The sequence below is a fragment of the Galeopterus variegatus genome, unplaced genomic scaffold, assembly GCF_000696425.1.
Source record: "Galeopterus variegatus unplaced genomic scaffold, G_variegatus-3.0.2 Scaffold2367, whole genome shotgun sequence".
Classification (NCBI taxonomy): Eukaryota; Metazoa; Chordata; class Mammalia; order Dermoptera; family Cynocephalidae; genus Galeopterus; species Galeopterus variegatus.
In genome coordinates, this window is record NW_007728478.1 from 8,317 (window position 1) to 31,692 (window position 23,376).

Below are 23,376 nucleotides of genomic sequence, written 5' to 3' on the forward strand. Positions count from 1 at the left end.
CATATCTTCCCTATATGTGGGAAGATTTTTGCTGTTATCTCATTGAATAGGTTTTTAATGCCTTTTTCTTTCTCCTCCCCTTCTGGAACAGCCATGATTTGGATGTTTCTGCACATATGGTTGTCTGCTAGATCCCTTAGATTTTCCTCATTTTTAAAAATTCTTTCCCTGCTATTTTTTGTCAGACTGGGTTATTAAAAAAAGGACCTTCTTCAACATCAGAAATTCTTACTTCTGCTTACTCTAACCCGCTGCTTGAGCTCTTGGTTGTTTTTTATTTTGTTGAATGAATCCTTTAGTTCTAGGAGTTCTACTACATTCTTTTTAAGGTATTTATCTCTCCCCATATCAAGGCAGTTGTATAGGCTGCACACATACCTCCCACCCACAGGTGTTCTACTGCGTGTGTCTGCATAACTTCCTCTGTGAGTTGGGCCATTGTTGCAGTTCTGCAGTCACTCACCTCTTTCCCTGGGCATTGCTGGTAACACTACTTGTATCAGTGCAGTCACGTTGTCTGTGAGCTACCTGCATGGTATTGATGGCTGCTGTGGTGGCAGTGAACACCCTTGTTTTAGAAGTCCCTTTGGTGGTGGCTGTGGTGAGCCAACTCTGCAATAGCAGTGTCTGTGATAGTGGCAGGATTGGCTCACAGCTGCTAAGGTCTCCAGATTTGCTTCCTGTCTTCTACCAGTCGGGCAGGTGGCTATCTGTGCCTAATGGTCTGTTTTCAAACTTTTTTTTTATGATTGTAAATTTAATATATCATCACTGTGAAAATTTTTTAAAAAACAAATCAAAAAAATAAAACAACTCTGAATTATAAATAAAGATTATTTTAACTTTCTCTTTCCAATTAACTTGTTATCATCTTGGTGCTTGACCTTTATGATGTGTGTGTGTATATGTGTGTGTGTATATGTATACATATATATCAATATTTTAAAATTTCTATATATCCATGCACACATAGTTTTACAAAAGGGGGATTATTTTTTCTGCCTAATAGGTTACCTTCTTCCCCACCAATTGATATATTTTGCAGTACCATTTAAGCATATTTATTTATTATTATTATTTTACATTCTAAGATGATGTTGCAGAGCAGTGGGAAGGGGAGGGAGGAGGGGAGTAGGGAAACAAATGTGGGGCCAGAGCTGGTCTGGTTGCAGAGGGTGGGGGACATGGCTGAGGCCCAGGGGATCCCCACTCCATCTCAGGAGCCCAGAGGATTTCTGGTGTCAGCATGGTTGTTGCTGGCCTGGTTGCAGTGGGTAGAGGGGTGGGGCTGAGGCCCACAAGCTTCCCCCACCCCAGCTCAGGTGCCCAGGAGTCTTCTAGAGGTGGGTTGGTTGTCACCAGGCTGGATGTGGATGTTGGGACAGTGTGGCTGAGGCCCTCTTCCCTACCGCAGACCCTGGCCCGATGGCCCGGGGGACTTCCAGCAGTGGGTCAGTCGTCTCTGGGCTGGATGCAGATGTCAGGAGGCATGGCTGAGGCTTTTGGCCCCCACCTCCACCCGGCTTGGGTGCCCAGAGGGCTTCCGGTCGTGGTCATCACCAGGCTGCATGTGGATGTCTTGGGGTCATGGCTGTGGCCCCTGGCTTGGGGTTTCCTGGGGACATTTAAACATATATAAATTATGTCTCACTTATAAAATATATGATTTAACTCAACAAATATTTATTGACCCCTTAATGCTATATAACAGCTTTATTTTGTAGGCACTGGCAGTAAGGACTGTATAAAACTCCTGCAAATGTGGAGCTTGAATGCTAGTGGAGAAAACATACAATAAGCAAATAAATTTTTCATATAATATAAGGTAATTATAAGTACTAACAAGAAGTAAAAATAAAAAGGAGGAGGACAGAGAATAACGGGTTGGTGTGAGGACACAGGGTACTCAAGGAAGACCTCATAAATGAGCAGAAATGTAATTAAAGTATGGAACCCACTGTAGCAATCTTTGGGGAAAAATCATTGCAAGTCCATAAGGTTAGGTGTTTTTTGTTGTTGTTTTTAAAAGCAATCTGATATTGGTTAACATTCAGGTTGCTTTCAGTTATTTGAAGATTTAAACAAATTTGGAGCTATTCTTGTTAAAAATACTTCCTAAATTCTTGCTTGTGTTCTGTTCTCCTTAATTTTCAAACCCACTTTTTCCTTATATGTCTTCATGACTATAATAACAGGAAGATGTAAGAGATATCCAAGGATGTTAATCTGGTGCCATTTTACTACAGAGACCTAATTCATATTTATTTAGAGGGAAAAAAAGAACTTTTAGTAAGAAAAAAAAAATTTAAAGAGTGTTAGAATATAGAACGTTTAATTTAAAAAGGAATATTTTTGTAGCTAAGACAAAAAATAAATTGAAGTGACTTGCATTTAGCTGTACTGCTACTTAATACTTACTTTTCATATCACATGACCATCATGGAACATTTAATGAAATAACTTGAAAAACAGGAACTTTTACACATAATATTTTTTATCTCCCTTAGGTTGCTGATACCAAATCTTTCTCAAGACCTTTTAATATCTTGTCTGTGAAAACAGAATGGAATAACTTTGGCTTTCATATTCTTCTATTTGATCTGGAAAACCTTGTTAAACTTTTGCTGCCGACTCCACTCAGTGACGATGACCTTTCCAGTTCCTTCTATGGTCGTGAGATCCTTAAAAGAGCCAAGAGCACAGTAGAGAAGAAGACATTGACACTGAGAAGAAATAAAACTGCCTGTGGTCCTCTCTCAGCAGAGGCACAAGCAAAGTCCATTAATGAAAGCCTGGCCCAAGGAGATAACACCGTTAACTTCTTAGAAGAAAACAATGGCATTAAACGGCAGAAGAGAATGAAAAGCTCTAAAAAGATGCAACCTAAACCATCAAGAAAAGTTGATACCAGTCTCACAACAGATGCAGCTAAGTTGTTTCTGTCTTGCCTTCTGCCATGGGAAGTAGATAAAGAATTAGATAATCTCTGCATCAAGCATCTTAATATTTTAAAGCCTCAGGGTCCTGTTTCTTTAGGACTTGTTTCAAATGAAGATCACTTCTCATTGATGCTGCCAGGTTGGGATTTATGCAACACTGAAACAAAGAAAGACTACTCAAGAGTAAATTTATTTTCCAGAAAAGTTTTGGACTTGTCAAATAAATACACAGCCACCCTTTCAGACCAGGTTGGAATGTCAACAGGACCAGGAAATAATTGTGATTCTATGCAAGAATCAAATACTATAGTTTATTTATTGAGTAGATTATTTTTAGTTAATAAGTTAGTTAACATGCCTTTAGAATTGGCCTATGGAATTAACAGGTAAGACATGCCTAGAGATTTTGATTATTCTAATTCAGGACACTAAAAAAACTATCATTGTTTGCTGTATTCAGGTCTCTAGTCTTCCTTCATTTCTTCTGATGAGGGGTAAATATGGGACAGTTTTAGTTCAAAACACATTTAAGAAAATCTTCCTTTTAACTCTTTGGAAATGGAGGATAATTTGGCAACAAATCTATATGCTTTAAAATTCATTAATTCAACAAATATTCATTGTTCTCATAATATGTTCCAGGAATGTCATAGTGCTGAATACTGAATGAGTCAACAGATACATGCATGCATGCATACATACGTACATACATAGACACCTTGAAATTCATTATACATGGTGTGAATTAAGTATGAACAAGGAATATTTATGGAAATGCTTATGATGATATATTTCACATATCATAAAGAAAGGAAAAGTTTGAAAATAACATACCTCAAATCATACATTTACTTTATACTTTGGCATATTAAAATAGAGGAGACTATCGAGTAATTCATGTGCACCTTAAAGGTTTACATAAATTTCTTCAGATTTTTTTTAAACTTTTGCTGCTAAAAAATTTGTTTGTCTAACTGTGATCCTACAGAGTTATTGTTTTTCGGAAGTTTTTGTTCTGAGTTTGTTTCTGATTCAGAGTACCGGTCTGTTACCTTTTAGGGGAGTTTACAGGCTTTCTGCACACTTTTTATTAAATGTCCTACAGAGTTATTGTTTTTCGGAAGTTTTTGTTCTGAGTTTGTTTCTGATTCAGAGTACCAGTCTGTTACCTTTTAGGGGAGTTTACAGGCTTTCTGCACACTTTTTATTAAATAGCCTCTAAATCGTTGCCACATATTACTTGATTCTTTAAACAATTCTTCATTAAAGCAAATTATAGAATGGAGGTGTCAGGATTAGAAACTGGTTCTCTAAATCAGTCATTCCAGATGTGATCTGCTATCAGAACCTGGATATTTTTCAAGAAATCAAAATAATTTATATTGGGTTTGTCACACCAAATCCTTCTAACAAATTTATTCATTTTACTAACATTTTACTGTGGTTGTGAAGGTTTAGAAAACCTTGTATGCTAGAAACTGAGTGGACGATTTTACTAAATTTCAAGGAAATAGTTGTCTGCCTATGAGAACATCCCTGACACTACCTAGATTCCTTTGACTGAAACACTGGCTTAGGGAAAAGCCTACCTTCGTAAGGCCCCAATGATACCTGGGACAATTCTTTGGCAGATGTCAACATACTAGGATTCAAAAATTTGCAGTGTTAGCCAGAAGTCTTGTGACATAAAGTAGCAAGGACCCTCCTGTAAAAGTGGGTCACAGATAATTCTGATGAACTAAGATTTGCAATTCAATTGAGATTAAGGATTTAGGTTGGAGCAAGTGGGGAAAGATGATTCACAAAAGAGGTTAATGTGGAAGATAATGCTAAAAACAATCTGTGTTCAGTTCCCGAATTTGCTAAGGTAGTCACACACCCATATATTCAACTTATTTTCTGAAAGTATTTTTCATACTTCTTTAATAATATCCTTTACATTTTTTTCCCCCAACAGTTCTTTCAAAATGGAATCTGTACATTATAAGGTGAAAAATCCTGGGAATAATATTTCAAGCTTCTATGGTTACTCACAAAATGGTAAGGGAATTAACAGACACAGATATAATCTGATATATTGTTTTTCTATGAAATAAAATAACTAGTCTCTCTATAACTAAACAGCAATGTTACAATAAATGACATCATATAAGACACAGATTTCATCAGATCATCTTTGAAATGCCTCAAAGTCTGAAACTTTCAGCAAACAAATATTTGGATAATAAAGTAAGGTCATGTGTGAGTTATTGGAAAACTTATTGTGTCAATATTTTATTACTGAATAATTATTTTATTCAAAATTTTATTGCTGTTTCAGAAGGTTATATTCTTCTGAGTAATAATCTTGAACTCTTCTGTGTAATAATCACAGTGTTTAGATTTTCTTTTGGCACCAAATAGTTAATTCATCTTCCAAATGGGCTTTGCCAAATCCGCCATCTCTGTAAATGACAGTTCTATCCTTCCAGTTGCTCAGGCCAACAAGTTTGATATTACTTTTTACTTTCTCTTACTCTTAGACCTCCCATCCAGTCCTTTAGTAATCATGTCAGTTCTACCTCCAGAATATATCCCAGAACCCAAGTGCTTCTCACCACCCATACGACCACCCCCTGGTGTCAGCCTTCATCCTTCTTGCCTGGATGATGACAGTAGGCTCCTAACGCCCTCTCTGATCCTATTCTTGACTCCTACTCTTTATTCCCAACCAGGCAGCAGTGATCTATTTGAAACTAAGTCACAGCCTCACTCTTCTACGTACAGCCTTCCAGTGGCTTCTGTTTCAACCAGAATAAAAGCCACAGTCCTTACCAAAGCTCACCAGGCCCTATATGGTCTGGCTGTTTTACCTATGTCATTGCACACACACCCCCATCTGACCTTATCTCCTCTGCTGAACTCGTTCCATCTATTCTAGCCTCTCACTCTTACCCAAACATGACAGGCAGGTCTTAGGACCTTTGCATTGGCTGTTTCCTTACCTGGAATATTCTTTCCCCAGCTATCCACATGGGTCAACCTGCTCTCCCTCCTCTCACCCCCATCCTTCAGATATTGCTCAAATGCCACTTTATCAATGAAGGTGCCCTACCTCTTTGCCAGCACTCTCTACCCCTCTCTCTGTTTTGCTGTTCTCCATAACCCCTTTCACTGTCTGACATAATGCTTATCGCTTTTTCCATTTGTCATCTGCCTTCTGCTACTAAAATGTAAACTCCACTGGCGTTACATTTTTATGACAGTTTAATTCACTGCTGTGTCTTCAGTTCCTAGAACAATGCCTAGAAGGAACTAAGCAAATAATTTTTGAATTAGTAGATGAGTGAAATTACTGGAAGAATAGAATTAAGGGATAAGTGGTGAATAGAACAATGGTTTTGGCAGTAAATGAAGTAGATGGCTGAGGTACAAGATCCAGCCTTTGCCACTTACTACTTATGCACCTCAGGCATGTCTTTTGCTCCTTCAAAAGCCCCAGTTACTACATTTGTAAAATGGGAATAAGACTGCAGACTTGATGCGCATGTGGCCTCCAAGGTTGTGCAGTATGTGACGTATACAAGGAGATGGTCTGAACAGCAGCACACAGGACCCCTCATAGGACTAACGAAAAGAATTTCTAAAATGTTCTCAAGTGAGAGTTCATTAATAGCTCCCAATTATTGAATGCCTGGAATGTTACAAGAATTATGCTAATAGTTCACATATATTATTTCATTTAATATGTAAATAAGCTGCACAGTAAGAGGAACTCTCTATTTTACCCTTAGAAAAATTGGGGCTCAGAGAAGTTAGATGACTCATTGATAGTCAAATAGTTATTAAGCAGGGGGCCAGCATTTCAGCCCAAATGTGATTCCTAACCCATTTTTCTTTCCACTGTATCAGGCCACTTCTCACATTTATGATTACAAATAGTGTTCCCTCTGTGTGGTCTCAGTCTGGGCTGCCTGCCTTCTCCTTAGGTAGCAGCCCTTATTAGGGTTAGTTACCCAGTTTCCATTTTTTATAATACTGAGAAAAGGATTGGAATTTAAGGCTTTACATAAGTGTTTCTGCAAAGACAGAGGGAATTTCTAAAGCAGAGCCAAGAGGTCCCCTCTTTTTCCTGTTGCTGCCCTAACCAAAGCAGCCTGAGCACCTGGTGTTATTACGGAATAATCTCCCTGGTGTTTAGGGGTGGCACTTAAAACTCAGTTAGGAACTAAGGAAACATGGTTTTTGTTTTGTTTTGTTAATAATGGGAAGATGAAAGGTGAAGGAAAAGGAGGAATTCATTTTATGGTATTAATTTTATAAAACCGAATCCTGAAGAATAAAATAATGCTCTGAGGTACTTATTCTAAAGGTTGACAGAAACCAATACTCACTTCTGCCAGCAAGAATAGTGACTGAGTAATATTGGTAAACCTGGGATGTTTTCTTTTTATCTTTCCCCCTGAAGTTGAAGTTGCAATTAATTCTTTAACTCGCTGACATTGCCAAGAAAAGTTGGCTCTCATTTCTATCTCATATTAATATTTTAACATCACATTAAAGTGTGCTGTGAAGTACCCCATGATGCCAGTAAGTAGTTATGGTTGAGACCAGTACTTAGCTTTGATGGTTGAATCACAAGGTCAACAAAATGAGAGAGGGAGAAAGGAAAAAGATCAAAAGGAAATTTTCACTTACCTGCTGTGCTCAAGAAATGGAAAACATGACTTTGAAATCATAGTGCTCCCATACTTACATTTTTTATGTACTGTTCTTGATCATTTTAAATTCACATTATATGCTTCATCAGGAAAAAATAATGATATTAATAATTGTTGAAAAGTTTTCTATATATTCTTTCATGTTCTCAATTTGCATTATATCCAATACCTTCTGTACCATTTTCCTTGGATACTAATGTTATATATATACATATATATTTAAAATATAAATATATAAAACAGTGATTCAATGAAAAGCATATTAGACGAATGCTAATTTAAATAGTTCATACCGGGATGTCAAGCATATATTAATACATTGATTTAAATAGATGATCATAGAAACACTTTTCCCACTAGCACAAGTCCTTGTCATTTTTCCCTATCTCACTCCTGGGATCTGGAACCCAGGTCATATGCTTTAGCCATCAGAATGCCTTAATTCATTGATTTTTCATTTCGATGATTATGTGTACATTTTCATTAATATAAAGGCACTTATTAAGTGCTTTTTTTGTGTAAGGAGCTGCTGAACACTCTATAGATCAATTTAAATAGATCAAGCCCTAGCTTAAAAATTTCACACTGAACATTAAGGCACAGAGACAGAAAGGACATTCAAGAGGGCAAACGTAAAAGAAACAATGCATAGCAAAATGAGTCACATTAAAATGTTAATACTATACCTATTGATCAGATAGCTGGGGAAGGAAAAATCAAAGGAAGTTTTCTTATTTTATTTTATGTGTGATAGGTACTTATTCATGGCAGGGTAGAATTTCAGGAACTATTTGTATGAGAAAGGAATTGTAAAACTTGGTGATCTGTCCTGGGTTGGCAAAAAGGTACAAAGGTGAGTTTAAGGTATAAAAATGATTTGATGTGAATATTTACCATGATTGTTAGAAATATATATAAATGTATATATAAATGATTCTTAACTCTGGCTGTACACAAAAATCATCTGAGGTACTTTTATGAAGTATTCATACCTGTCACATTCCCATCCCAGGACCTATTGAATCAGAATCTCTGGAAGACTAAAACCTGTGCATTGATGTTTGCAAAAGAGAAAAAAAGCCTCCCAAGTGATTCTAATGTGCAGCCAGGGTTTAGGTCCACTGAACTACATCCATTTTGAATAGTCTCAAGATGCAAATGTGTTCTGTGTATTTCTAGGTAAGACTGACCCCCATATACCTGAGGCTGACCTTTCACTTTTGAGGCTGATTTCCTGTTGGAGAGACCAGTCTGTGCAGGTATGACGTAGTTCATGATCTTGAAGTTATGAGAAGAGTTTCTTGCTTCCGTGTTTCACTGATACCTGCCTTTACTTGAAAGTAGAAGTGAATAGTCCTCACAAAGTAGCCTCCTAGGACGTTCCATGTAACAGGCCTGATGCAGAGACAGAGAAGAAGGAAAAGGGGGAAAATAACTTAAGCAAGGGTGCATTAAGGCAGGGAGTGTGAATGGAGGGGACAGAGGGAAGGAGGTTCATGCTGTCAAGGGTAACTTCTTGACCATGGGAGTTTCAGTTTGAGGCAGAATCATCTAATATTTGATTTCAAAATGGCCATGCCATTAAGGTACTATGCTTGGGTTTCTGGTTATGTGAAATTAGAAATTATTTTTCTATCCTGAGAGCATCACATCTGTGAGTTGATTTAGAGAACTGGTTTCTACAGTGTCCAATTTAAGTCTTTCTTCCTCTTTTAGGGCTTCCTCAGATCTTAAAAGCTTACAGGAAGCTTTGTACATTGTACAATAAGTATCTGTGCATTGATTAGATGATTGTTTATTGGAACTTTATTCTTCTTCATGAGCTTGATAAATGTCAAATTTGCAAGATGAGAATGACAATAACTCCAATTAGGAATGATATTCTGGGTTATAGGGAAACAAAGAAAGTTAACTGAGATCAAACTCTAAGAGTTGACACCCTAAAACCAAGTATACACAATTGGAATGCAATGGCTATGGAAACTTGTTATCCTGGCCTACAAGTTTCCACATGATTTGCACCAGCCTAACCTCATCTCTCATCATTTCTCCTCCCTGCCCCCATCCAAACCGTTCTTACCCTGATGTAACCACACTGGCTTTCTTTTTTTATTTCCAGAATATGCCAAGCTCATTTCCACCTCAGGATCTTACCGTTCTCTCAGGCTGGAATTCTCATTTCTCCATTTATCATCCAGGTTACTCAAAATCTATCTCCTTAGATGTCTTCCCTGATTATTCCAACTGATGTGATTGCCACCACACCCTCCCCCACCCCACACCTCCAGTCACCATCACATTACCTGGTTTTAATTTCTTTCTTGTGATTGCTTTTAATGGAAATTTTATTATTTGCTACTTCGCTTGCTCATTTTCTGTCTTCTCACTGCTACATGAGGGTACTTTAAAAAGTTTGTGGAAAAAGGAATTAAAAGATAATATACATCTTCCCATGAACTTTTTGAAGTCTCCTTGCATAAGCAGGGTGAGAGCAGGCACCCTGTCTCACTCACCAATGCCCAGAAAAGCAATAGTGACAGCAGCCAGTCAATATGTATTTAACGAATAAATGAATAGCTATGCGAATAGCCTCTGTAATAATTAAAATAAACACTAGTACAAGTTGGCTTTACCAGCATATTAGCAGGCACCCCCCAAAGAGCCTATCTTTTAAAAGTGAGAATTTTTTTTCCCCTAAAAGCCAAAGAATTCCTCAATGAGGAGAAAAATCCTCAAGGAAAGGGATTTCAACAGAACATTTGTCCTGAATTACTCTAATCTAAAGATCTTTTGTAGTTGTTCATTTGACCTTTAAATAAATTTTAATCTGGTTTGGGCATGTTTGGACTAATACACCTTGAAGGTTTTGTGATTCTGCCTAGCACTCCTATGTGAAATGCTGGCAATAGACAAATATTACCAGAGCCCTTACTACCCACTCTACAGCAAGTCCAGTCTTCAGAGTTTTCCTCTCATCTCTGCCAGTAGCCTGATGCATGACTCTGGGAGACAGATTTAACTTGTTGACTTTCCGTCTCCCTCATATGTAAAATGGGATTGAGAATTCTTGGGCCTTTCAGAACAACAGAGATTCTTGCAAGTATCCCTCTAATGCTTCAATAACCAATCCTCAAATTATAGTAATTCTTTTGAGCCGTTGGTTGAATCCTGTTAACTTGAATTTACTTTTTATGTACTTTGGGAGCAATAGGTGGTAATGGAATACTTTTGTAAAACAGAGCAAACTCTGACTTCAAATGTTGAGTGTTTACCTTTAAGGGAGGGGGTGAGAGCGAGTTAAATTTACAAATGAATTTGCCCAGGGATTGTCTCTTTTGCTTCTCACACATGAAACATCCAACATAAAAATAAATGCTGGAAACAAAACAAGAAAATTTGGGGGTTGCTAATTTGCATGTTTCTGGCACTGCACTAATGTTCTTTGGATTTTATAATCTAACAACCGAGAGTGCAAGTCATAACAGGCAGAGAGAAGTGTCGCTTTTCCAGGACACACGCTGGAAACAAAACAAGAAAATTTGGGGGTTGCTAATTTGCATGTTTCTGGCACTGCACTAAAGTTCTTTGGATTTTATAATCTAACAACCGAGAGTGCAAGTCATAACAGGCAGAGAGAAGTGTCGCTTTTCCAGGACAAAGAGCAAAGACATGAAAAGCTAGCATGAGCCAGAGTGTTGGGAAATACTTACTTATAACAGAAAATCTGGACACTGGAACAACAAGCAGGACACAGGGGTTCGTGTGAGTCTTTATGATCTCATAGTATTTTACAGCACTTTGCTGTTCCAGGGTGTTAGTGATATACCATTAAAATTTTTTAGCTTGTCTATGGCACGGTAATACTTCTAGTTATAAGACACAGGGGTTCGTGTGAGTCTTTATGATCTCATAGTATTTTACAGCACTTTGCTGTTCCAGCGTGTTAGTGATATACCATTAAAATTTTTTAGCTTGTCTATGGCACGGTAATACTTCTAGTTATAAGGTTACAGCCCAAATTTGTGGCTGACTGTTACCAGCCAATGGATTTGTAAACCTTATTTTGAAGCTCTGCACATTCCCTCATAAAAATGTGCAATACTTTGCATATCTACCTTTTCCGAGAAATGTATTTATGTGCATGTGGAAGACAGTTTTATAGCCATAGTACTCAATTCTAGCTCATTATTAAAATCACAAAGTTGTATAAAATACTATCTAAAAATTTTATATTTTGTTGAGAGAAAATTCTATCCCTACTGACATTTATATAATTTATCTACTATATTTATGTACTGGAGAGACTCAAGTATTGATAGTTATAAACTATCAAGAAATTATACTTTCCACAGTTTATACTTTTAAAGTATGCAGAATCTATTCCAATTCACCAGCATTTATTTAGCACCTAGTGTATATCAGATACTGTTATAATGTTATTACATGCTTATAAGACATACCCTTTCCCTCTGGATGGGAGCAATGCTGACTTTGCTTTCACACTGAGCCTAAAGTATATATTTTGAGTTTGTTTGTAATTGGGTATGTGCCATTCAGTATTCACTTTTAACTTTTGTGGCTCTGAGTATCCTACTTATTATGGTTAATATATTTCTGTTCCCCATGTTTTTAAATAATACTAATATTGATTATTCGTGTAATATGCATTTGCAGTGACACCTAGGTAAAAAAAAAAAAAAAGGAAGTCAACAGTTAAAAAAATGTGAATTCATGACATGGAAACCTAATAATTAGAAATGTTAAATGAAATTGCATAAATCCCTGTATATTTTTAAGAAAAAATGATGATGCAAGTTGTTGTAGGATATTCTATCCAGTGGGATGGATGACATTTTATATTACCATTGTGTGTGCTCCTCAGAGGTGAGAATCATCATCTTAGTGTGAGGGACAGTCATCGCCCAAGGATGCCATATGGCCAAACTGCCCATTCCAGGGATATGCCGTACTCTGGATACATTGTGAATCTAAGGATATCCTCCACCATCCTCCTTGATTGATAGATATGGACAGAGCAATTTCCACCAGTGTTCTCTTATTGAAAACTCTCATCCTAACCTCTGTCAGTATCACGGACTGTTTTATATATGAGGACATGAAGTTTCAGAGAAGTTTGTGACTTACCTAAGGTTGCATTTATAGTAACTGTCCTAGTTAGAATGGAAACTCAAGCTTTCTCACTTCTGACCCAGAGTTCTTTTTACCACAATATCCAGATCTTGGAATCAGCGCTGTCAAATAACCTGTATGACAATATTAAAATGAAATAAATTCAGTGTTATAAAATAGTTCATCATGAGTAATTAATACGATATATCCCATCATGTGGTATATGTAAATCAGCATGGTTTACCAATATCGTCATGTATAGTAGAATATATTAGTAAATACCATATACAGTGGTTCATATTATATGTCTTATCACATGGTAGATATTAATAGGCATGATTCACCAGCATCATGATATGCAGAACTTTATGTTAGATTCATGATACATAATAGATATTACAATGCTGAATAGCTCATCACACAATATTCATCTGTAAGCATCATTTGCTTGTACTGTGGTTCGCAGTACTGCATGTTAGTAAACATGGTGCGCAACAGGAAAATCATACCATTCATTAGCCTTTTTTCACTCCCTAATCAAGCATTCTAATGTGAGCTGGACAATCAGCAATCAGGAAGCTGTTCTGGTTCTCTTGGGAAATTTCCTATATTTGAAAGTCAGGGGCCCAGCTCCTTTTGCCCCTGTAGATCTACCATCAGCATAGGCTCTCTGGGTTTTCCTGGAGCCTAAAGGTCTCACATGACACATAAAAGAGACTGAATAAATGTTCAGATGAATACATGTTCTGTTTTGGGCCAGGCATCTCTAGATTACCATTCTCCGCTGGTGTTGTCCCAAATCCCTAGTTCCAGGCATCCTTGAGGATAGACTGGGTATAATGGAGAGGGGGCAGTTATGGTTGTGGAACATGGGTCATCTTGACAGAGGGCAGGCTTCTGAGGGGAAAAGGAGCAGGCACTTGGATGTGCCTGTATGAAAGGTTTAACTGTCAGCCAGAGAAGGATAATGAGAAGGTGTCCCAAATCTGCTTAGAGCATTGGGTGTCCTTCCTTTTCTCTCCTTGGTTCAGCCTGTGGCTTTCCCTGGGCTCTACCTAACTCCCGGAGCTGGCTTCATCTCTTGCCAGCAAGAGGCCTAGGCAAACTGTTACTAGTATTGCACTGAGAAGTGAGGGTACAGAAACTTGGGAAGACATGTGCTATAAAGGACATAGAATCAGGAGTCGGAAGTCCTGTCCACCAAGTCTGTGTAACCTTGGTATGTCATGCCCCAGTTTCTTCATTCTAAAAATGAAGGTATTTGATTAGGTGCTCTGTGACAAGAATTCACCCTTCCACCACCAACCACAGGTCCTTGACTGGGTATGCACAACAACCAGAAAGGGTGCCTTATGGTATTTTAATCCATATAAAACCACATATACACACACAGTTTAGTGAGATTTATTATTAACATCCTTTCTTTAACCTTCTTTATTAAATGTAGTTTAAATTTAGTGTTTTTAGCTAAATAGTGCTTTAGAGCTAGATATAGTTTGAGGAACTATGTCTTGTCTTTAAAAGCAAAATGTTATATTCAAATTTTTTTTTTTTTTATCTTATGGTAAAAATGAAAATAACTTCGGAGAAAGAATTGAAAACTCCTCTCAAGGATCCTTTCAGAACCTCTTGCATTTTCAAAAGAACAGTGTGAAAGTTTGAGTGCCAGTTCTCACTGTCCACATTTGAATTGTTTTAGATGCTAGTTTTAGTGGAACAGAGCTTTATCATTTATGGAAAAGCTGTTCAAATCAAAATGCCAGGCTGTGGATATTTTGCAAGACCCCCCAAGCATTTGTAATAATTCTAAGAATAATTCATGAGAAAAACTTTACAGGTAACTGAAGCAATACAAGCTGTTCTCTTGGCGGAAGTTCAACAGCACATGAAGACTCTGAGAAAGATACCAATCAATAGTCAACCAGTGTCCACGACAGAGAATGGTCACTGTGAGATGATGCAGATCCTGCCAAAGATGGAGTGGGCCGAGGAACAAGAGTTACAGTGTATTAGAATCACTTTGCCTCTGCAAAGTAAGTACAAAATTTATTGGCATGCTTTTTCAACAGAACTTTTCTACTGCTTAGAACGTGTTGAGAATATGAGTTCACAATATATCATTTCTGTGAGAACCAAGCCAAGTGCCCTGTTTCTGACCTATTTTGCTATCAATTTCCTCTTAACAACTGTCATGTTTTTAAAGAACTTCTTGATTCTATTATAATCATAAATATTTTCTCGAAAAAAGTTTATATTATAACTATGTTTTGAAGCTAAGAGATTAAAAATGAAAACAGGATTAACAGTAATACCTTCATGGCATGTATTACAAGGAAACCCTAATAATAATGGGTCCTAAATTTGTTTTTATTTTGTACCTTCATAGTAGTCATGTGCCAATTTTTCTTTTCTGGGAATAAGAAATATCATACAGAAAATTATACTGGTTTTATAGCTGGACCATTTGGTTTTATAACAAACTTCATCATTGTAACTTGATGATGATAATGTTTATGGTTTATGGCTAGCAAGTGAAACTAAATTTATGCTGTAAAATGTTACCTGATTTTTTTAAAAAAGCCTTTTAGCTGTGACTTTAAAAAAGAAATAAAAACACTAAAAAAAATTTAAGGGCACACCTAATTTCAACTTTATTAGTAAAGTTTTCATGAATAGATTAATTTATAGTGTAACTAAATTCATCCTTTTGTCATGAAAACATGTTAAAAATTTACATATTATTCTGAGTTGTTAAATTGTCAGGTGCCTGTTCAGTTCTCACAAAGGGATTTTCTTTTTATGTATTTGGGACTCAGATAAATGTTGCTATGTTTAAAATGTTAACTCTTTGAACAGATGTCATTCTTGAAAATGTATTATTATTATTTCTTCTCATTATTTTTATGAGATTACTGACTGGAGTGTGTTATGTAGTAAGAGATGAAAAGATGTATTCAGTGAAGTCCAGTGATCAAAATAGGTAGAACATTTCCTAATGCCAGGACAGTCACTGTTGGTGGTTAATTCAGTAAAGAATTTGAGAAAGCTAGATGCTATTGCAAGTCATTGGTTTGTTTGCATGTTTGTTTGTTTTCCAGAAATTAGCTTTAATTATATGGTAAATTTACCTTCATTTTTTACTACATAATCATAGTTGTATTACACCTTTCAAGCAAGAAGTGGAAAATTCCTTCTTAATTAATTTTCAGTGACTACATTTGAATTCTTGTTTTATATGGAGAGTGATCCATAGTGTCATTGGTAGATTTCTTCCAATTCTCCAAAGATAGCTAGTGTCATTTATCATATGTTAACTCTCATTAGGTGGCATTTCTGAGTCTTATCTCTAATCTTGAGAGTCAACCTTATTCATTGGTCTTTTCTGGATAAGAAATTCCTGGTAGGCTATCAATGTAAAAATTTAGATGTGTTTTGCTGTCACATGACTTACTTTAAAGTTTAGATTGGGCCCAGTTCTGTCCCCAGTTCTTTCTCAGGTATAAGAGCTGCTGCTACTATAGAGTTTAGTCTTATTGTGAGTAAAGATATTTGGATTTTAAGTTTGGAATTAACTATCTTTTAATCCATTATTGAATGATTCTTTCTTTGCCTATGGTAAAAGAAAATTTAGGGTTAATTTGTGATAGAAATTGGAACACCAAAATATTAAAGCTTCTTTATATGTTGGTGGATGAAATTTAGAATATTTTATTTAAAAGAAGAATAACATATTCACACAATGCTGAGCATATATTTTCTTGAGAAATACTACCTGCAGGAAAATATTAATTGTGATTGCAATTAAATAGGAAGCACATAACATGCATAGAAGAGGAAAATATCCAAGCAATATTTTATTAAATATTAATATTTCCCTTTTTCCCCTTAGGAAAAGACTTATTTTCTTAAACTATTCAGAAAAACTTAGTAAAATTACAGGAAAAGTTTGTAGATGTTCATTATAGTGGTGTGTACTATATTACTTGATGGGATTTTAAAAAACAAAAACAAAAACAAAAAGCTATTTTCTTTGTTTCACATGTCCTAAGACAAAGTTTAAGGAGATGTTTGTAGGTGCTATTCTCTGGGGGAGAGAATTCCTCAAATTTCATGGACAAATTTACTTAGCCCTAGTGTCATTGCAACGTATGTCATTTTACCAAACATTCTTATGATAAATGGTATGTGTTGCTTAATTTTATCAGGTCCTTGTTCCTTTGTCCTCCGTGAGCCACTCCCACCCTACCTTTTCCTAGTTTACTTTATTCTTTCTTGGGTTTTTAGTGATACATCTTACTTGTAAATCATTTAGAAAGTAAAGATAATTGTTTTTTTATACATAGATACTCAGAAGCTTCTTTTATTCTGGGGCAGAGTATATATGGTTTATCAGCATTTTGGTGGTATGGTAATAATAGGTCATAAGGAAAAAACAATAACAGCAGCCATTCTTGAGTACTAAATGCACTCCAGCACCAAGCTAAGTACTTCATGAATGTCGTCTCACTTTTTGGTTCTCACATAATCCACATAACCCCTAAGACTTTGCTTCCAACGTTTGGACCTTTTGTGTACATGACTTCACAGTTTTTTAAATGTTCATGGAAATGATGTTTCAAAGTACAACTGAAAAGAACTATTCTCTCATAAAGAGAGTTTCCCATGGTGCTACCTAGGTTTGTTCTGAGAAATTACCTCTTACAATGTTTTATTTGACATATTAGTTTTATATCTTTTTAATATACATAAAAAAGTGCTAAAATAAATTTAAAAAATAAGTCCATCACTACATCTGCTCTCTTAAATGCCACCAGTCATGTGCATCTGGTCCTATGAGACATACTTCCCATTATTATTTAACTTTTCAAAATGAATAAACTGGGTTATGTATCTACATCTGCTCTCTTAAATGCCACCAGTCATGTGCATCTGGTCCTATGAGACATACTTCCCATTGTTATTTAACTTTTCAAAATGAATAAACTGGGTTATGTATCTTGCCTACAGTCACAAAATTACTAAAAGCAGGGAAACAAACCCAGGTATTCTCTTAAACACTGTGCTCTTATCCAGTAAGTTATATTCTCCATACTGCCAGTATGAAGGACATTTGCCCTGAATTAGCTTGATCTAAAAATTGAGTAATTTATTGAGTGATTTTCTTAGATATTCATCCTTCTCTCATAAATCAGACTTTCTGTTACTGAAGAAAATGTAGAGTATTCAATCATTGCCATGTCAGCCCTCATAATAAAGAAAATCACCAGGTTTCTGGAACTGTTTGCATGAAAAGCATCTAGAAAGCAATGTAAATCAAATGAAGTGAGAGTTAAAGCATAATGTGTGTTGAACTCTATAATTTTGTATCTTATTTACTTTTTAGTGTTTTCACTGGTTACATTTCATAGCATGTATTTTATGTGAGGTCTTAATGTTTGTGTGTGGGTGTTTTATAGGACAGTGGTGGATTTTATCTGAGCTAATGTTTTTACAATGATTACGGTGCTATCTTCCTTGAATCTCTTTATTAAGAAATTGTATAATTAACACATTTGAGCCTAAGATTCAATGCTTTAAGAACAGCAATGGTTTCTAATATTAAAATGAATTTGAAACTTATTTCCCTTTACTTTTTTTTTAATGCTATTTGGGTCAGTTTAAACAAGTACTCTAAATTGTTCCATTAAATAAATTGGTTGAAATAGAAATGGAGGCTTTGTAGATAAAACTGTCACCTTGGAATTATTGGCTGAATTTAAATTTCACGTTGAACTGCATGGTTGTGAAGATGATGCATCAAATATGGGTATTGCAAATAATCTTTACTACATGCCTTGTTTCCAAAGGCTTATCTAGAGAGTTAGATAATAAAAAGGTGCTTTTTCGTTTAAATAAAACCATGCATTTGTTGTAAATCCAGGAAATAAATATCTATTCAACAGAAAAGTTTTGGTGGTCCTGCATTGCAGAAGTACGGGCTTGGGGCAGGCTTCCTCTGCTAGCTGAGCTACTCATAAGGAAATCTGTCTAGTTCTGGCAAGGTTTTGGAACACGGTTAACTACCTCACAGGGAAACTCTTCCCTGTCTTTATCTATAGTAAATGCATCTTTCATCCATTGTAAGTTCTTCAGGCCTTAGTGAGAAGGCCAGTGAGTTCTTCTTTATGTCCACAGAAGTCATTTAGAAAAGGTCTTTGTGATATAAGGGAGCAAGGAGCAGAGAAGTAATGGGGGACGCATCATAGGAGGCCTGTGTGTCATTGTGAGGTCTTGGGCTTTTTATCTAAGTGAGCAGACGAGCAGTACATATTTTAAAAGGGTCACATTACCTGTGGTTGAGGGGCCACAAGAGTGATAATGGATTGACTCTGGTGTTCTGACTTGATTCTCTTGTCAGGTGGTGCAGTGTCACATGCAGTATTCCAGGTACACTGAAACAAGAGCAGAAAATCCACTCCACAAAAGGCTTCCCCTGGTGTACTTAGTTTCAAGTACCTTTAAGGTGATATACAGATTTTATTTTTGAGTACTGACTGAACTAATACCCAGAAAATGGACAAGAGGTTTAAAGGTTTCCTGCCAAGAAACAACGGATTGAAGATAATACTAATAATGCATGCTCAAGCAAACAAGTTGTAATTGTCATTGCCAAACTTATCTTATGCTACATCAGGAGGTGTGTGTGTGTGTGTGTGCACGCACGTGGACGCGTGCATTAATTTTCTCCTTTTGAAATTTCTATTTTTGTGTATATTTATAATGGATATGATGTTGATACACTAATAGTATATATATTCTTTATAAGCAAATATACATGTTTGTGGTGCTCCTCTTTGTTATTTTATACATGAAAATGTCCCAACCATAGCTTTGGGTGGATTGAGCTAGGAAGGTAGGATTGAGCAGATATGATAGATTGTTGGTTAAGCATGGTTGGTGACTTGATATTCTGCATTGCATGGTGTCCTATCTCCAAAACTTTAAATAAATCTTCATGCATCATTCCTCTATGTCATTTCCTCTATGCCTCTATGCACTCAACCAAGAGTTGGGATATCAGGAGAACAAAGTGGAATTCTCCAGTTGGGAACACAAACTAGCATCAAGTTAACCATAAAAATGTGTCAGAAGCCACAGCAGAGGCTGTGATAGCACATCACCTTGGCACCTAATCCTATCTTTGGGTGCCAATAAGCCTTCTTAAAAGAAAAGTTGTCTAACCTGAGACTTGAAGGACGAACAGGATTTAATGAAGCAAAAGTTGGGGTGAAGGAAGGTAGTAGTTTGCTAGGATCACCAAAGCCATCTATGGTCTTTTCTTCCTCCTAGGAATCATCTAAGAAATGCATGAATAAGAAACCTGGACATTAGAGAGAAACCGTATGTCTTTAATTTCTTCTCTGTAGAACATCTGTGTTTTCTTCGAATCTCATTGTGTGAATGCCTTCCTTTCCTAACCCTTAGCCTTCCAGAATAGTAATGACAACGATGGTGGCCATGGTAACAGCTAATACAGATATAGATTAGTTTGTTCTAAGGACCTCACACACCTTAAATTAGTCTATCCAGGAAATAGTCCTATGGGGTAAGGCAATATTATTATACCCATTTTATTGATGAGAAAATAGATACAAAGAAGTTAAGTAACTTGTCCAAGATCTTATTGCCAACAAGTGACAGGTCCAGGAATGAAACCCAGCCAGTCTGGCTTCAGAATCTGGATTCTCCATCACTCTATGGCATTGTCTCCCAGTTACCCCAAATTCTCCTTCACTGTCTCTTAATTTAGCAGATATTTACCAAGTGCCTCCTATATGACAGTTACAGAGATACGTATTACCCAGTTTGGGGATTACAAAGAAGCAAAACCTCAGATATTTGGCCAGACAGACAGAAAAAAGATTCTGTAGACAAAATCAATAAGCAAATATTGGATACCTAATCTCTACAAAGCTTTGGATGTAACATTATAAGCTATTCCACAGAAGATGTGCTTAATACTAAAGACTTATTTGGAATATAAATTCATATAAATACAGGTTTTAGTGGTTAAGAATTTTAAAGTTTTACTTCTGGAAACTGGAAATACAATTGATAAATGCTAGAAATGTAAAAGATTTGGCATATAAATATTAGTTGAAAGGTTAAAGTTTGGGGGTATGGGAGGAAGAAATTTAAAACTTCATTTTTATAGATTAATTTGAAGAATCTAATAGATAAACTTATTTAAATTAAGGTATTTATATGTTAGATAAAGACATTTATATATGAAAAGCAAATAAATTACATACTTGTATTTAGCACCTATGATACATTACATACCTTTCAAAAACACTGTAGTCATTTGGGCTTAATATATGTCTGCCTTATTTTTAGCTCCCTATAAAATTGATGGACAAATTTCATCATTTCCCTGTTGCCCATATCAATTCTTCTGAACTTCTCCACTGTTTCTGCCCTCTCTGTATCATCTTAAAGATTGCATTGCCTTAGAAAGACTGATAGAGTTCACTACTCTTTTTCCAAAAGTAGTTTCATCTTTCACGGTGATTGAGATTGATGATTTTCATCTTGGCATATGAAGAACTAGAGTATTTCATTGTCCTTTTTCCTCATGATCAGTCAGAATGCCAACCTGGCTCAACTGCACAGAGATGGTAGCATCAAGGAATTGAGTTAAATATTTCCTTGATAACAGTTGTGCAGGCACACTTTATTAATTATTGTCTGCATACCCATTTAAATGTATTGACAAAGAAAAAGTCTAGATTCTGTTGTTGAAATTGATGTGTTTTGCACTTTTGTTCTCCCAAGCAGAGACTGGCCTCCTGACACTGACCCCTCAAGGACAGGTATCAAGTCTATTTATCTTTTCCTCCCATCACCCTAGATGCTCCTTCACCTAATAGTTGGTAATAAGTATTTATTGAGTGGATGGATGAATGGATGGACAGTGGGATAGTTTGTACCGACCATTCAGCCAACTCCTAATTAGTAAGAGAAGGAGGAGACAAGAAAATCAGCTGGTTACTGTTCTTTTGCAGCCAGACACACTGAAATTTGTGTTTTCTAAGAATCAACATTCTAGGAACATCTAGTGTACACACATCAGGCTCACAAAAACTTAAAAATAGACACATGAAGGAATTTAGTTCATAACCCTCCAGAAGCTTCTCTTTCCTGATGGTTAATTATTGGGCTCCTCACTACTCGTTTTGTCATGATATGCTTTCAATTTGATGTTTTTAGAGAACCCCAAGCCTTGCCTGAAACTCCGTTTGCTCCTCAGCGAGCTCCAGTTTCTCCATGGAAGTGCTGAAGGAGTTGATTCCTCAAATGCTGTTGCCTCAGTGTTTGGAGTCACATCCTGTGTTCTGACCCATCGGCCCCTCCGTGGACTCCTGGCTCATTCCTGATCTCTTGTAACCCATAGCCCTTATGCTGCTAACACAGAACCCTCTTTACAATCTGGCTCACCTGGGTCAGCCTCCTCCCTAATGACTCCATCCCTACTCTGAGCCTGAGACTTTGTGTAACATTAGTTCCTCCACCAAATGCAATTCCATCAGCCAATATGGCTATGTATTCCCAGTTTTGAAAACAATTTTGGTACAACTAGGGACTAAATTTCTTGAAAGAAAAAGAAGGGATTTTGTGAGCTTTATTTTCTCAGCAGATAGTACAGTATCTAGTACATGGCAATTGCTAGAGAAACAATGGCTCAAGGAAAAATTATTCATTTGTCCCTGTGCCCTTGGAATATCCCTTTCCCTTCAGAATGTTGATCATCTTGCTGGCTGGAGCCTTATCTCTCCATTTTAATTCTTCAATTTATCTGCCCAGTTTTCAGCCTTGGAACAATTTAAATAACTTTGAAACATCTCTGATTAATCACTTACTATGTGTAAGATTCTGTGTTAGGTACTGAGATCTTCAATTGTATCACTTTCTACATCTTTATATGTCCTTCTAAAATAGTATATTACCTGGCACTCTGAGTGTTTATTTGCCTTTTTTCCCCACCTCTCAGAACTCATTGAGGGCAAAAGTTGAAACTTATTAGTCTTGTTCTGCTAGCAGTGAATGCACCACATGGCACATGGTGGGTCCTCATTAAATGTTTGTTGCCTGAGCAAGCAGATGAGTAACAAATGACAGTGACAGACATGTATCAAAGAACTCTGGTCCAAGGCAGAAAGGAAGAAATGCTAAGTATTATGTTAATAGTCTGTAGCTAGGAAGAGAACAGGAGCAGTCATTATAGGGATGATGGCTTTCTTCTAAAGTGTTAATCCACAGGCATTTCTTCAAATTTATCTATGTAGTTCAGGAGCAACTTATCTGTTTAGAGAGGCACCAGGAAAAATTAATGCAGACAGGTGTTTGAAAGCAAAAAAACAAAGCAGAGTACTTCATTTTCAACTCCCTGAGAATAATCTGCAAGAAATGAAGACAGTTAGTCGAAAGAAAGATTATAACTTTTTTCTTCCACCTGCTACAGATGAACATGGGCCCTTTATTGATATCTATGCAGGAACACGTGTCCTCTAGCTAGACAGCCCTGCCAATCTGGGAGCAATATAAAGTGCTCCTTCATAGCTGAATAT

The 23,376-nt window shown here is 36.5% G+C and overlaps 1 protein-coding gene across 1 annotated transcript in view; it reads left to right on the forward strand.

Moving 5' to 3' along the window:
- Positions 1 to 2,507: 2,507 nt before the first annotated feature.
- Positions 2,508 to 23,376, forward strand: part of LOC103597624 (WD repeat-containing protein 72-like) — a gene marked incomplete at its 5' end in the record, with an annotated part of 93,606 nt that continues 72,737 nt past the window's right edge. The window contains 4 exons of the mRNA XM_008581486.1: positions 2,508 to 3,325; positions 4,897 to 4,979; positions 8,819 to 8,898; positions 14,607 to 14,802. Coding sequence (XP_008579708.1) covers positions 2,508 to 3,325; positions 4,897 to 4,979; positions 8,819 to 8,898; positions 14,607 to 14,802 — 1,177 coding nt within the window. The remainder of the gene's footprint in view (positions 3,326 to 4,896; positions 4,980 to 8,818; positions 8,899 to 14,606; positions 14,803 to 23,376) is intronic.